The sequence below is a fragment of the Trichoderma asperellum genome, chromosome 4 (assembly GCF_020647865.1).
Source record: "Trichoderma asperellum chromosome 4, complete sequence".
Classification (NCBI taxonomy): Eukaryota; Fungi; Ascomycota; class Sordariomycetes; order Hypocreales; family Hypocreaceae; genus Trichoderma; species Trichoderma asperellum.
Genome location: NC_089418.1, coordinates 656242 through 671173, shown reverse-complemented (window position 1 = coordinate 671173; position 14932 = coordinate 656242). Strand labels below are relative to the sequence as shown.

The window sequence follows — 14932 nt, the reverse complement described above, 5'->3', positions numbered from 1 at the left end:
GCTGTGCGCCTGCGGAAGAGCCTCAGGCTATTGCGAATTAATCTTCGTCTTTCTTGTATAGGAAATTTCGGGACTGAGTCAACGATGCCGCTTTCTGTATCGGAGCGGCGTGACTCAGTGGAGACTCCTGCCGAGAGTCGCCTCCGGCTAATAGGCTTTGTTATTGTTTACTCACTTCTCATAATATGGCAGGTATAAGTATATATACCTGGTCTCAGTCGCAATGAACCAGTTGAAGCATCTTGTATCACTTCTGATATCACCATTGTTGCTTTTGTAACATCCTGGCCACAGGTCCTCTTTACAATGGCGCAGGTGGTATCAACTGATGCGGCCCGCCGCTCATTCGATCTCTTGCTGCTCACCGATGCTACTTCATCCATGGGAACATTTGTGGAATCTTTGAATCGCAGTCTTCCGGAGATCATCAGCATATCTGCACTTACAGGATGTTTCGAGAGAATAGGGGTTCTCGCCTATCGCGACTATTGCGATTCTCCCCTCACCGAGTTCTCCGGCTGGTGCTCGCCTGCGGGCAAATATCAAAGTGCTGACCTGGTGTCGCAAGATGCTGTGCTGGACATGGCACGCAAGATGATGCCGACTGGAGGCGGCGACTGGCCAGAGGCTGCAAAGACAGGCCTGGCAAAGGCATACGCTGCCATGAGGCCAGAGGCAACAACAATCGTCTTGCTCTTTGCGGATGCCCCTCCTCATTTCAAGGAGACAGATGACAACAACTACCGTATGGAGAAGGCGGCGCTCAGCAACAAGGCCAAGTTTGGAGATGATGGCAAGCTATTTGTGGACTGGACGTCGGCCGCAAAAACCTTTGCTACGGGTCCCAAGAAGGCTGTCGTTTTCAGTGTTATCCAGCAGGGCACTGTCAATGTACACTCGCCCTTTCTATATCTATCTACAGTCACAGGAGGAAGCCTTTTTGAGATTCTAGACATGGCCTCCGACAAGATCTCTCAGTTGACCATTGGTATCTTGCTTACCTGGATGAGACTTGGCAAGACAAATACCAATGCAGAGGCCAAACTGGGATACCTGACGCAGTATATATCCCATACTGACATATTGGCGGCCAACAACGAAGAGGATCCAGTACTACGAAAGTATGTCGCCAGAGGTCACTTTTCACGCACTCCAACTGTTCAGCAGTGTATCAATAATGTCAAAAGTGAGGATGTTACTCTCGCCGAATTGCCTGGTCTTGTGAAGGCCCGCGGCCCAAAGGTTGAGAGCTTCGCCGACAAATACAACAACGACCCAGGTTACAAGTCTATGGCCTTCAGTCAGCTCCGACTCATCATCCAGAGCAATGTGTCGGCAATATCCCTAAACCCTATATTCGGGAGCCTATGGCGAGCTGCCTGCAATGACAGGCTAAACCCCGCAAGGGACGAGCTCATTTCTCTATTTGGCCTCCAAGTAGACAGGATTTCAAATGCAAATGAGAAAGCTCGTATGAAGGCTTGGCTTGCCGAGTCTTACAACTACGTCGATGACATTAACGATATGATCAAGGCTGTTGCTCCTGAAGATCGCTTTCCGATGCTGTTCTTGGACCCTACAGCAGACTTTGGGTTCGTGGAAGATGCTGACGGAGATGGACGACGGTTGCAAGATTTCACTCGAGCGGAGTTGCTTGAAATTGGAAGATCATGCGACTACAAGATTCTCCGGCGCTTGGGAAAGGTGCTGACCCGTCTGACTTTTGTTCGCTCCAAGGAGGAGCTTCCTCATCATATTAAAACAATGGATCCCAAGGCGTCCGTTGCTTGCGTGCCTCTAGCCCTTGCAAAAGAGCAATATGGTCGAGAGTTTTGGAAGATACTCTTGCATGCTGTTCTCCCAGGCACAAAGCTAGGTGCTCGCCCTGCCTCTCTGCTTGCTGCGCTTGCTCTTCGCATGGGCATTGTTCCCCTGCGTGATGCAGCTGACCAGGCGCTTATCGCGTTTAGTGCCAACTGGAATACGTTGGACGTCCCGGAAACATGGAACATGGGGTGCCTCAATCTCTTGCTGGATGCCGACAAGGACTACGAGAAGAGAGTCGCCGAAGGTGTGACTACCAGAGCTTCGGAAGAGGCTAGAATTCTCTCAGCCAAGGACCGCGATACTTTCAAGGCCCTGGTGGATTACAAGATGCTAGAGCTAAACCTGGATACTGCTCTCGAGGCACAAATCACTTGGACTCCACATAAGACCAAGGTAGCTCTGGGTCCGCTCGTCATTTGCAAGAAGTGCAAGTTCCCTCGCTCTGTTACCGTGATGGCCGCAAAAGGTGTCTGCGGCTTGTGTGATATCGAGAGCGACGACTGCTCTTGTTCCGCGTGTGCCGTTGTAGAAGGCCATGAAGAGCGCAAGAAGGTCAATGTGTCCAAGGATCAAACAGAGCAATCGGAAGCATACTGGGTCGAATGCGGGCAGACCTCTTGCAGAGCCCAGTACGTAGTTTATAACCAGAATGAACTGCGCGTACGCCCCAAATGCTATTATTGTCGACATGCTGGCCGAAGCTCTAAGAAAGCATTGGAAGGTGTCCGGAAAGATGTCGGACTGGCTCCGACGGTTGAATGCACCAAATGTCTGGGTCGAGTCATTTGGCCAGAGGAATATCGACCTGATGAACTCGATATGGCGGCCTACCAGTGTCTTGCTTGCGTCGCCGGCAAAAAGACAATTGTTGGAGAGGAGACTACTGCACGAAAGCTGAGCAGTGAGAATAGCTGGGACTGGCTTCTCAAGAATGAAGATAAGACGATCAAGGATCCTTTCAATGGTCGGACAGTCTTTTATATCGCATCCAACAGCAATCTCGACGACCTGGATACCAAGGTGGAGATTCTTCCTTCGGCCAACCAAGATGGTTTTACCATCCGTGGGAAGCAAGTGCGCAATCCCGATGAAATCAAGGCGTCTCTCCTAAACTGGGTGAGCTCACGGCGAGCCGAATCGGCCACTTGCAGCCTCTGCTTCTCCGACATTCGAAAGAGCGATGCTCTTCCGGCTTGTGGGCGTTCGGGTTGCCATCAGCTTATCTGCGGTAGCTGTCGCGACAGCTGGTATGGCATCAACTCTCCCGGCAGTATCCTCAACATACCCGCCCTTCATTGTCCCTTTTGCCGCCGGCGCCCTGCCCCCAAGGCTATTAGCAAGTATAGACTGCAACAGATTGGCAATCTTCGGGCTGCCATGGATGATGCTGGCTCGTGGATATACGCCTGGTGTAAGGACTGTGGCTTTGCTAGGCAGTACGTGGAGAGAGTATGTGCTGCTGGAGCTCCTGCTGAAATAGCTGACTGGACGTGCGAAGAGTGTAATAAGCCCGATGTGGTGGTGAAGAAGAAGCGCATTCGGTGCTGTCCTGGCTGTGGCGTGGCGACGGAGAAGACGTATGGGTGCGATCACATCAGTTGTCCTTGTGGAACTCATTGGTGTTATGCATGCGGAAAACAAAGTGATGAGATTTATGTCCACATGGAAAGGGAGCATGGAGGGATTGGTTGGGGAGCTGAGACGGATGATGATTATGAGGAGGATTGAGAAGTATGGCCATGTCTGGTAGTATCATTCATCTGTAGCGAGATGTACGTATTTATGTTAGCCTATGCGACTCTTTGAATCAACCTACACCATAATTCAGATTATGACTGTGACTCGTGATTGAATATTGTATTCGCAAGCGATGAGAGCTCTTGATATCCTATTTGACCATTGCTTGCTTGGGTTGTTATTCATTGCTTCGCTGACTGTATCCTTGCATAATCAAGATTTCCGTTTTTGGCAACAGGAGCTTTTAGTGGCGACGACGCCCACAAGGTACCTGTGCTTGTACCTTGTCTCCCCACTGTACGCATGTACATGCTGTCTGTCGATCGTACACACGCTGATGTAAACTGTTTCAGCTTGCTTCGCCTCACATGCTTTTGGGCACCTGCTTGATCTGCCCAACTCCCGTGCTCCTCCTTGCATCATCATGAAAAAAATTAGGCAGATGAGCTTTTGATTCTCGTTTTAGCGACAGTGACTTGTTTTGAAGTCGAACCAAACGCCGATCTAGACACCCAAAACCACCTGAACACGAACCAAGCCTCTCAGCGCTCTGGCAGCAGCTTTACTGGGTTTACGTCCTCACGCCATGTCTCGATTCTCTCGCTACGACACCGACGAAGAACGCCTTCCCGAGGGCATGACCCGCGTCGGATACGATGCCGACACGCAGGTCTACACTTTTCGGGACTCCGACGGCAGTTACTGGGAGTCGGCGCCGGGTTCTCAATATGGACGCCTGACGAGAGTCGGATCCGGCCCAGCCGACGATGGTGACGACGACGACGACGACTCGGATCCGTTCCTTGCGGGCCAGGCCTCGGCGCAGAAGGTTTCGTGGCGGCACGACATGATGCCTTTGTTGAACTTTGGCGTTTTGGTCGGGCTGTCGCTGCTTGCTCTCTTTTGGTTTATTGGACGCAAACCGCCGGGGGAGAAGCTGGAGATTGTTACCTGTGAGAAGAGCGTGATAATAAAGGAAAATGACAATTGCTGGGATATCGGCCAGGCTAATAATATCTCGGTTGATGAGATATTGGCTATGAATGAAGGTTTGGATTGCGCCAAGCTTACAGTTGGGCATACTATTTGTCTTGAGAGGGAAATGGATGACAGCTTGAAGGAGACGGTATCGTGATGTCGTTGTGGGTTTTGGATAATTTGTTGACTTGACATACACGTCCAGACACAGCCTTTGCATCGTTTTCTTCGCTCTTCGTCTCTGCCATGATCCTTATATGAAGCGAAATGGTAGCACAACTTTTATTGGCAAGCGAGGAGACAAGGCTGCATGCATGCAAGACTCTCGGTCAGATTAGATGTGAAAGCTGCTGCTAAAAGGTGATTGATGTTACATGCTGAAACTAGGATAATTTGCTTTGTTGTGGCTCTGCGTCGTATTTGGGCTTGGACTTTAGTTGTTCTTATCACTTTGTGCAATGCTATGGGCGATACAGGTTGGTTATATATCAACGCAGATCGCCAAGCAATCACATACCAATGAGTAGATAGTATCTATGCTGCTGCTAACAGCCCAATCATTTTTCGTTGATACTTCAATTGCTGGCTCCTGCATATGAATGAGAAAACTTGGCTTAACTATACAACCTCGCGCTCCGTCTTTCTAATTATCGGCTACCCCCTCATGTGCTTCTAGGTGCACAGACGTGAAGCAAAACCCTAGCACCAACAGATCTCACGGCCAGAATCACTGAATTATTTTAGACTATAATGCAGACTTCAACCCTCTACTATTTACGATACAACTCTGTACCATGAACCTCAACGCGTATAATATTCCAGCGACGTCGTATATGAACAAATCTTCAAATATGAATGAGAAGATCGTCGCTATCCAAGAAAGACTAACGCACGCCAACATTCAGGTGGATGAGATCTGCAATTCATCAGGCGTCCCTGGTGCTTCTATTGGAGTTATCCAGAATGGCGACATGATCCATACTTATAACTTTGGGTACAGAGATGTGGAGAAGCAACTGCCCACTACCTCTGATACTGTCTACGGCATCGGTTCGGTTACAAAATCTTTCATCGTTGCTGGACTTGCCAAGCTGGTCGAGGAGGAAAAGCTCGCCTGGGATACTCCTGTGCGAGATATTCTGCCAGAGTTTGGGCAGGAAGACGCCTATATTGCCGAGACGCTCACCATCGCCGACATACTATCGCATCGCAGTGGGCTAGCTGGATTTGGAGATATGAACCTAGCTTTTCAGGGCGATGGCGATATGCTATTACCCAAAGAGAGCCTGTTCTCCATTGTAAAGCAATTCAAGCAATTATTCCCTATTCGCACGAACTGGAGCTACTTTGTCTGGGGCTACGCATTGGCAGGAGCAATTATCGAGAAAGTCACCAACCAAAGTGTGAGCAGCTTTATTTCTGAAACGATTTTTGAACCCCTGAGCCTCAATAGTACAACCTTTGATCCTAGTTCCGTGGATCCAGCCAAGTTTGCTGAGCCATACTCTGGACTGGAAGATGGTACACCTTATCATTTGAGAAAGATACAAGTCTTTAAAGACACATTTTTCGAGGCCTCAGGCGGAATATATTCGAACCTTGATGATATGATGAGCTGGTCTAGAGTAATGTTGGATACAATCCACGCTGTACCGGGAACACAAGGGTTGGTTGTTAAACAAATTCAAGAAATTTTGAGCAACCATATTGCCATTGAGAATCCTTCTTTAAGAGAACGATCTTATGGCTACGGATGGATTCGAACCCAGCTCCCTGGCGCTGTCGGTTTGATAGGAGACAACTCGGGACTATGGGACATAGAAGATAGCCCGGTTCTTGGTACACTAGACCAACCACTCTTTATGATTTACCATCAGGGAAGCACCGTTGGCTACTACACCTTTATAGCCTTATTCCCTGATAGTAACTCTGCTGTGGTGGTTCTCACCAATTCTATCGCGATTAGTGATGCAGCAGATTGGATCGGCAGAGTCATTATTCAAGCATTGTTTGATCTCAAAGATAATCACAACTACGCCAAATTAGCCAAAGAAGCCAACAAAAGAGTTGTCAAAGGTTATGAAGACATGAACAAAAAAAGGGACAAGTTGAAAAACATGATACGAGCAATACCTGACTTAACACCTTTTATTGGTAGATACAGGAATGCAAACAAGCCTTTCTTTATTGATATTATGATGTCAGAAGAGAACAAGTCGGAACTTCTATTCCAATTTCAAGGGCTCAGAGACCAAACTTACAGACTTCGGCATCTATATGGCAATGTCTTTGAATGGGCGCTAACACATGATGAAGCTAAAAAGAGAGGTAGATATTCTAACGCAAACTTGGAGACATATTTATTTGACTTTGAGGTGGATACGTGTAGCGAGGTTACTTCATTCTCATGGTTAACAGATCTTACCAAACCAACGAAAGAGATATTTTTAAAAAGCAATGTATAATAATCCAAGGACCTTTAATGCAATCCCAGCTCGCGATATAGGATAATAGCTGTCAATTTAAGCCGTCCGCTAAGTTCAATTACTTCAACCCCAAGCCGAAATTATTTCCAAGCTTGTTTGGATACGCAACCCGGTCTGGGTGGTTGTGAGGCGCGGCGTTGACTGCATTACTGAACACACTAATTACTTAACCTAAATCACCCATCGGTCCTCTTTATTTAAATCACCTGCTAAGCCAATTTCTAAGGTTGGTCAGACAGGCAGTATGGTGCGGGTGGCCATGAGGCATTCTATTAACTGCATCTCTTGCCGCACTAACTCCCCGATTTAAGTCGTCTATCGATCCTATCTGATCAAATCGCAGGCTTAGCAAAGCGCTAAGGTTGTGTAATTGCATCCATTGAAGCGGGTGGTCGTGAGGTGTGGCATCCACTGCTTTATTGATCATGGTAATAACTTGATCTATGTCATCCATTGATCCAGTCTGCTCCAACCGAACGCCGAGCACTTGTCCAAGGCTGCCTACAAATGCAGCTTGTTGCGGATTGTCATGAAGTACAGCATCTACTGCATTTCTTGCAATGCCAATAGCTCGATCTAAGTCAGTCATTGATCCTGTCATCTCAAATCGATCGCTGAACAAAATCGCCAAGGAAAGAGACATAAAGGGGGAATAGAATCGCCTGCTATACTCATTGCCAGCTCTCCAGTTTCAATAGCCTCTTCTAAATCTTCAAGGCGGCCGTGTTGCTTGAAAGTCTCATAAAGGCTTAATTCTCTTTCCCTTAAATGTTCAAGTTGGATGCTAATCTCGTCAGTTGCGGGCTTTTCTCTACCCCTACAATTGCTTAGTATTATTTTTGCTTCGCTTTTTGAAGTCTATAGTGCAACTCACGGTTCTTCCAAAGCCATATCTTCAATATCTCCCTTTATGGCCTGACACGGGTGGCCCCGAATAGTTACTGTATTCAAAAGGCTGTATCGCCGATTGTAATCTGGATGGCTTGAAGGCGTCACCGCCACCCATTCCTCCACCAATTGTATTGCTTTCTCAAGATGTTTCGTATCTTTCGACTTTTGAAAGTGCAGAAAGTGTAGGTAGATGTAAAGCTCGATCTCGTCATCGTTTCTAGGATCCTCATGCAATTCTGCAACAAGGGCCTGGATATCTTCCTCGCTTGCTTCATTGCAGAAAGACTTTAGTTTTGCATCTATATGAAATTCTTCCGTATCCATAATAGTGAGCGAGATAAAAGTAGAATAATAAAAGACGTAGTATATTCAGAGAAAGTTCAGACAGTACCTTTTCGAGAAATTTAGAAATATCGCTGGGGTACCTGACTTATATGATAATAATTCACCCCCTCCATAAGCACCTTTAATGCAAGGGGCGTTCTTAGACAGCCATGTCTCTCAGCCCCCTATGCTAAATATAGATACCCAACAAAGCAAGGTTGATGCCTTACCTCATGCCCCAATATACGCATACTTTGGTGAGTTTTATTGGGTATTTTGTAACTACCTAATGCTTGAAAAAGCAGGTTGCAGCTTGATTTTCAATTTGCGATATAATATCTGACCTAAGTTTTGCCTTACGAGGTGTTGGATTGTAACAATATACACCAAGGCCGCCTTGTAGCCCTACTAGGAATAGCAGCCTAAGAGCTTGTTTAACAAGCCACCCACTCTAGCCCTTACATATACTACTATTCTGGGAAGCCTGATTCACTGTTTCATTCATGTATAGAGAGGGCTTGTATGTAATCATGATATGGATATGAGAGATGGGTAACTCGGTGTAATTTATTATTAGAACGACCAAGACGTCCAGTAACATTGTCTGAGAAAAAGCCACAGACTTCTCCTTACAGAGAGAGTGCTTGGCGACTTTTTGACTACTTAGAGCCTTGATACGCAGTGAAGTATACACACGCATAGTACCCTGGGTATAGTGTGGCCCATTGAGCTGGTAAGCACCGTTATACAAGATAGGGGAAAAATATTTACAGACCGTTATTCTAAATACAATGGATGGAGAAGACTGCGCTCGAACTTTCCAAAATCCTACATCTCCAAATAATACGCGGTAGGTGTTGTATGGTCTACCGAGCTAATCTGCAATATAAAGTCTAGGGGGGCTAATTCAGACATGCGACAACCAGGCGACTTAGCTGTTAGCAAAGACATTGAAACTTCCACTAAGATAAATTTAATTCTTGTTAAAAAATGGGGTTATGTCCTGCTATTAGATAAAGCAGACATTTGAATTCCCTATAGAGACAAGGTACAGTTCGCACGGTTGTAGCGGGTAAGTAGATTGCGCGCCATGCTATCCAAAGACAGACTGTACGGACTTTATGCGTTTTCTTAAGCACTAGTCTAGAAATTATTTTCCTGAAGACGAATTGAATCGGCAACTTCATGAAGATTTCACATCGCGTATCCACACAAGAACCTCTACAACCCAGAGTAACAAAACTATCGAGATTTCTAATCTTAGTATCAACCTTATGGAAGCTCAATTTAAAATTTATAAAACGTATCTGGTTACGAAAGCATCATGACTTTTCTGGTTTGCATTTTTGGTATTATAAATCATTCACGCTGGTGTGGACGTCAAGTATGCAATCGTGTCGGACTGCTTTGGCTTTGTTGGAGTATCAGCTCAAAAGAACAGAATAGCAACATTACTGGTCATGATTCAATAGCTACGACTAATTTCACCGCTAAACATTTCGAAATTATGCGCAATGCTTACCCACAGCACTTTTTACTGAAGTGACTTCCATGGTGCCAGTACATCTCACCTCACTGAGGAGAAATCTTACGCGCAAAAAGACATATCGCGAAGAACGGGATATAACTCTTATAACGGAACAATTCTACAGATATCTTATAAAACGATGCCCAAACCAGAGCAACGATCGACCGACAAAATGTGCAACAGAGAAATTTATAATGTGACTCGAGAAGATCTACCGCAAGGGATTCAATAAATTTCATCATTTAATAAATCGCACCAACACCAGCGTCGTGCATGGCCGCAAAAATTGTCATAGCCATAGCCCGCAGTGCAGCAGCAACATTTACGTTTAGGGGGAGAACCAATTCTCGAATTTCGGAATACTAGTCAGCGGGAAAGAGAGCGACGGCCGAACCAACAATTTGAAGGCTTTGAAGGGCACTCTAATATGCCAGAATCTCATGAGACGACATATACCAAGGAGCAGATGACTCTGACTCGCTTCAGGGAGCAAAGTACTCCAGTGCTCAACTCTAACATAAGAAGGCGAGATTTTAGTCTCCTGGACTGGAAGAGGAGGTGACGCTGCGAATCATCACAAACGTATTCAGATTGGGCTGCTCGTGGGATGGTCAAAACCACAGCCATTTGTTATCGAGCTAATTCGAGTAGCTCACAGTCTACGGTTTAGACCTTGACCTTCTCCATCCTTATCATAGCTTTAGCTTCCAGATAACGATAACGCTCGGCGGTAATAATTCGGCGCCAATCGCAGCCTGTAATTTCGAAACTGGAGACGACCCCTCGGTCAAGCGGGGCAAAAAAAAAGTCCCTGCTTGGCTGGAGTATCGATATTAATTTTTTTTTTCCCCTCTAGGCGGGATACATAATAAAATCTTTTCCACACCACCTTGTCTTTTCTTTTTCTTCATCTTTTGCATTTCTCTTGGTCGCTGAGCTTCCAAGCGAATAGTCAGGATGGACAAGGATAAGCTCGCTCAGTTGCTGCAGGCCAGCCAAGTTCGTAAGTCTTTTCTTGCATTGTTGTTTATTTATCTGCTTCTCGTCGCAGCGCGCGCACGACGCCCCAGATGTAAATCTTGGACAGCGAGACGTGAATGTTATTCTCGTGTGAAAAAAATCTTTCAACTAACTCTCTGCCTTCTATAGCCAACACGGAACAGGTCAAGGCTGTCACGGCCGACCTCCAGAAGAACTACTACTCGAAGCCCGAGTCTCTTCTGGCGCTGATCGAGATCGCTCTTACAAACGCAGACAATGCTGTCCGACAGCTGGCCTCTGTCCAGGCCCTGCGCCTTGTGACCAAGTTCTGGAAGCGAACCGCCCAGGACCAGAAGCCTCTTGTCCGCTCACACCTTCTTGAGGGCACTCTGAAGGAGACGTCCGCCGCCAACCGCCACTCTCTGGCGCGTCTGGTTGCCGGTATCGTGGGCGAGGATATGGAGCAAGGCGACGGCGAGGACTTCCTGGCCCAGCTCCTGCCCCTCAACACCAGCGACAATGTCGTCCACCGCGAGGTTGGCTCATTCGTCCTGTATGCCATGCTCGAGGACGATCCTGCGCACTTCAGCGACCACACGGATCAGCTGCTGCAGCTCTTCCAGGCTCGCATCAACGACGACAGCAAGGAGGTCCGCATGAACATTGTCCGTGCTATTGGTGCCATCCTCATGCTCGTTGACCCCGAGGAGGACCCCCAGGCTCTCAAGCTCATGCAGGGATTCGTCCCCAGCTTGGTCAACATTCTCAAGGCCACAGTCGAGGCCGGAGACGAGGAGAGCTACGGTGCCGTCTTTGACGTTTTCCACTCCTTCATCGCCTACGACTCTGCTCTTCTCAACGTCCACCTGCGTGACCTGCTCATGTTCATGATTGAGCTTGCTGGCAACACCAACGCTGAGGATGATCCTCGTTCCCAGGCCCTTGGCTTCCTCATCCAGACAGTCTCTTTCCGCCGCATGAAGATTCAGGCTATGAAGGATGTCGGTGCTGAGCTCATGGTCAAGGCCATGCACATCGTCATTGATCTGGACTCTGAAGATGAAGAGGACATGTCCCCTGCTAGAGTGGCCATCAGCCTGATTGACCAGTTGGCCAACGAGCTTCCTCCCCGCCAGGTCGTTGTGCCCCTTCTTGAGCAGTTCCCCGTGTTTGCCACCAACCAGGACCCGCGCTACCGTATGGCCGCTATGCTGGCTCTAGGCAATGCTGCTGAGGGTGCTCCTGATTTCATCTCCACCCAGCTCCAGCCTCTTCTCCCCACCATCATCAACTTGCTCTGCGACTCTGAGACCAAGGTCCGACATGCTGCTTTGGTCGGTCTCATCCACCTTGCCGAGGAGATGGCCGACGAGATGGTTTCACACCACCAGCAAATCATTGAGGCTGTCCTGAAGAACCTTGAGTCAGCTTCCCAGGGTCCTTCTGACAAGACCAACATCAGCATTATTCGATGCGCCTGTGGTGCCCTCGATACCTTCGGTGATGGTATTGACACCAAGATCATGGCTCAGTACGGCCCTGCCCTGATCGGCCCCATGGTTAAGCTGCTTGACCACAACGACTATGGTGTCAAGGCCGCCGCTGCTAGCGCCCTCGGCGCTATTGCTGCTTCCATGGAGAAGGACTTCCAGCCCTACTTTGAGAATGTCATGAAGTCTCTCGGCAACTTTGTCATGATCAAGGACAGCGAGGATGCCATGAACCTGCGAAGCGCCACTTGCGACAGCTTGGGGCGCATTGCTCTGGCTGTTGGCCCTGAGGCCTTCCAGCCCTATGTCATGGATCTGATGAAGGCCAGTGAGGAGGCTCTCGGCCTTGACAACCCCAGACTCAAGGAGACCAGCTTCATCCTCTGGTCAAACCTGTCCAAGGTCTACCACGAGCAGTTTGATCACTTCCTTGATGGTGTCTTCCAAGGTATCTTTTCCTCTTTGGAGCTTGAAGAGGAGGAGCTTGATATCCCTGGCATTGACCCCAGCCAGCTCGACGATGGCCACATTGTCATTGGCGGAAAGCGTATCAAGGTCAAGACCCCACAGAGCGAAGAAGATCTTACCATTGCCACCGGAGGCGAAGCTGAAGATGAGTGGGATGATATCGAAGATCTCGCAGACCTCGCTGGCGGCACCACTGCCGTCGCTATGGAGCAAGAGATTGCCCTTGACGTCCTTGGAGATGTCATTTCCAACTCTTGCAACATGAACAACCTGGAGACCTATGTCGAGAAGACCATTGAAAAGGTTGTGCCTTTCACCGACCACGACTACGAAGGCTGCCGCAAGACTGCCATTTCCACCCTGTGGCGCATCTATGCCCGCGTCTTCCAAGTTTGGGAGGAGGGTTCTGGCGTCAAGTGGGAGCCTGGCATGCCCCCTAAGCCCACTCCACCTGCTTCAATCGCCAAGATTGGCGAGACCCTCCACGAGGCTACCATGACTATCTGGGCCAATGATAGCGACCGGTACGTATCTTGTCTTTTCGAGCCTTTTTTCCTTTGTACCTTAACCCAATCTATCTGCATGATGACAACATTGCGTTATACCCAGCTCACTCAGATGCAAATATGCAATTGCTGAGAAAGCGTGTAATCTACTTCTGATCTGCTCTTTTATTCTCTACATTTATCTTTTGACAATAAAAAATGTGGCATTCTTGCTAACTAAGAGAATAGATCTGTTGTCACTGACATCAACCGCAACGTTGCTGCCACTCTCAAGGCTTGCGGCCCTGCAGTCCTGACTGCCAAGGATGGCATGCTGCAAGAGGTCATCTCCGTCGTTACTCTTCTCATCACTCGCTCTCACCCTTGCCAGCTGGATCTTGGCGATGAGGATGAGGAGCAAGAGGTTGAGGATGCCGGATCTTCAGAGTATGACTGGCTTGCAATTGACACTGCTCTGGATGTCGTTGTTGGCCTTGCCGCTGCTCTGGGTCCTGCTTTCGGCGAGCTCTGGAAGATTTTCGAGAAGCCCATCTACAAGATGGCCAGCTCTACCGAGGACCTCCAGCGATCGACTGCTGTTGGCACTATTGCTGAGCTCGTTAAGTACACGGGCGAGGCAATTACCCCATACACCGAGTCTATTGGACAGGCTTTGATCCGCCGACTCTCGGATCCTGATGCTTTGACCAAGTCCAACTCCGCCTACGCTATTGGTCTGTTGATTTTCAACTCCACCGATACCGCCAAGACGGTCCCTATTTACCCTCAGCTCTGGGAGAAGTTCGAGCCAATGCTGGCCATGCGCGACATGCACATTACGGATAATGTTGCCGGCGCCCTGTCTCGAATGATCCTCAAGCACGCTGATGCTGGATTTGTTGCCCAGGCCCTCCCTGCCATTGTGGCTGCCCTGCCTCTTCAGGAGGAGTACGAGGAGAACGAGCCCATTTACCAGGCCATTCACTCTCTCTACGATCAGTCCAACGAAACCGTCCAGCAGCTGACTCCTCAGCTGATTGGCGTTTTCGAGAAGGTCCTTTCTCCTCCCCAGGAGCAGCTTGAGCCCGAGACCCGCCAGATCATCTCTCAAACGGTGAAGGCGCTCTATGGAGCTAAGCCGGACCTGTTTGCCAATAACCCCAACTTGCTGAGCCTCGTTCAGTAAGGGATAAAGGAAAAGAGTTATTTGGTATTGAGGGATTTTATTGAGAGCGAACTGGTATCTTAGACGATGAAGACATGAAGACATGAACTATACCCCTTTATGATGAGTTTGGAAAAAAAGAGAAAACTGGAATGGGCCGAGGGTATATAAGGGAAACACACATGAGAAATAACAGCGTGTTTAATAGAAAAAAAGGCTGGATTGGAAAAAATGGCATAGAGTGTATATGCTCGAATATGCTGGGTTCAGAGGGAAGCGTATATAAGTTAAAAGACGGTTGGATTCGAAGGAAGTGGGTTGGCTGTGCGTTTTAAGCACTCTTTTGAATTAGCAATAGAAATATGCTTAGAGGCAAAATATGACAAGCATTAAGATGTGCGATGTATTTTTGATGATCATCAAACCAAATTGAACCATGAAATTTCTTGGGAATGTGAAGTTTGGTCTCCTGCTCCCCAAGTTCGGGTTTGGTGGGTATCTCGGTAATTGCATCAAGTTTAGGTCATCATAAGCATAAGACAGCGTTTTTGGTGGACAAATTTCATTACATC

At 48.0% G+C, this 14932-nt stretch overlaps 5 protein-coding genes across 5 annotated transcripts; 4 read left to right on the top strand and 1 right to left on the bottom strand.

Moving 5' to 3' along the window:
- Positions 1 to 258: 258 nt before the first annotated feature.
- TrAFT101_006596 (uncharacterized protein) lies at positions 259 to 3639 on the top strand. Its single transcript, XM_024908493.2, has one exon. It carries the CDS (start codon positions 307 to 309, stop codon positions 3553 to 3555), a length of 3249 nt encoding a protein of 1082 aa, XP_024758259.1. The 5' UTR covers positions 259 to 306; the 3' UTR covers positions 3556 to 3639.
- A 511-nt stretch (positions 3640 to 4150) lies between these two features.
- TrAFT101_006595 (uncharacterized protein) lies at positions 4151 to 4699 on the top strand (the record flags this gene model as incomplete). The annotated part of the gene is made up of 1 exon (XM_024908492.2): positions 4151 to 4699. One exon carries the CDS (start codon positions 4151 to 4153, stop codon positions 4697 to 4699), a length of 549 nt encoding a protein of 182 aa, XP_024758258.1.
- A 637-nt stretch (positions 4700 to 5336) lies between these two features.
- On the top strand, positions 5337 to 7007 carry TrAFT101_006594 (uncharacterized protein; the record flags this gene model as incomplete). Its single annotated transcript, XM_024900597.2, has 1 exon — positions 5337 to 7007. The coding sequence occupies one exon, from the start codon at positions 5337 to 5339 to the stop codon at positions 7005 to 7007; it is 1671 nt and encodes a 556-aa protein (XP_024758257.2).
- A 135-nt stretch (positions 7008 to 7142) lies between these two features.
- TrAFT101_006593 (uncharacterized protein) lies at positions 7143 to 8291 on the bottom strand. Its single transcript, XM_024910028.2, has 2 exons — positions 7903 to 8291; positions 7143 to 7845 (listed from the first exon to the last, which is right to left on the bottom strand). Exons 1-2 carry the CDS (start codon positions 8241 to 8243, stop codon positions 7626 to 7628), a joined length of 561 nt encoding a protein of 186 aa, XP_024758256.2. The 5' UTR covers positions 8244 to 8291; the 3' UTR covers positions 7143 to 7625.
- Positions 8292 to 10653: 2362 nt separating this feature from the next.
- On the top strand, positions 10654 to 14800 carry TrAFT101_006592 (uncharacterized protein). The gene is made up of 3 exons (XM_024911020.2): positions 10654 to 10774; positions 10921 to 13234; positions 13445 to 14800. The coding sequence occupies exons 1-3, from the start codon at positions 10729 to 10731 to the stop codon at positions 14379 to 14381; spliced, it is 3297 nt and encodes a 1098-aa protein (XP_024758255.1). The 5' UTR covers positions 10654 to 10728; the 3' UTR covers positions 14382 to 14800.
- Positions 14801 to 14932: the final 132 nt, after the last annotated feature.

What these genes read in the sequence shown, in the direction of transcription:
- TrAFT101_006596 (XM_024908493.2), top strand. Translation starts at nt 307, where the DNA reads ATGGCGCAGGTGGTATCAACTGATGCGGCCCGCCGCTCATTCGATCTC.
- TrAFT101_006593 (XM_024910028.2), bottom strand. Translation starts at nt 8,243, where the DNA reads ATGGATACGGAAGAATTTCATATAGATGCAAAACTAAAGTCTTTCTGC. An exon ending in GATATGGCTTTGGAAGAACC is followed by an intron (nt 7,846 to 7,902) that starts GTGAGTTGCACT and finishes AAGCAATTGTAG; the next exon opens with GGGTAGAGAAAAGCCCGCAA.
- TrAFT101_006592 (XM_024911020.2), top strand. Translation starts at nt 10,729, where the DNA reads ATGGACAAGGATAAGCTCGCTCAGTTGCTGCAGGCCAGCCAAGTTC. An exon ending in GCTGCAGGCCAGCCAAGTTC is followed by an intron (nt 10,775 to 10,920) that starts GTAAGTCTTTTC and finishes TGCCTTCTATAG; the next exon opens with CCAACACGGAACAGGTCAAG. An exon ending in TGGGCCAATGATAGCGACCG is followed by an intron (nt 13,235 to 13,444) that starts GTACGTATCTTG and finishes CTAAGAGAATAG; the next exon opens with ATCTGTTGTCACTGACATCA.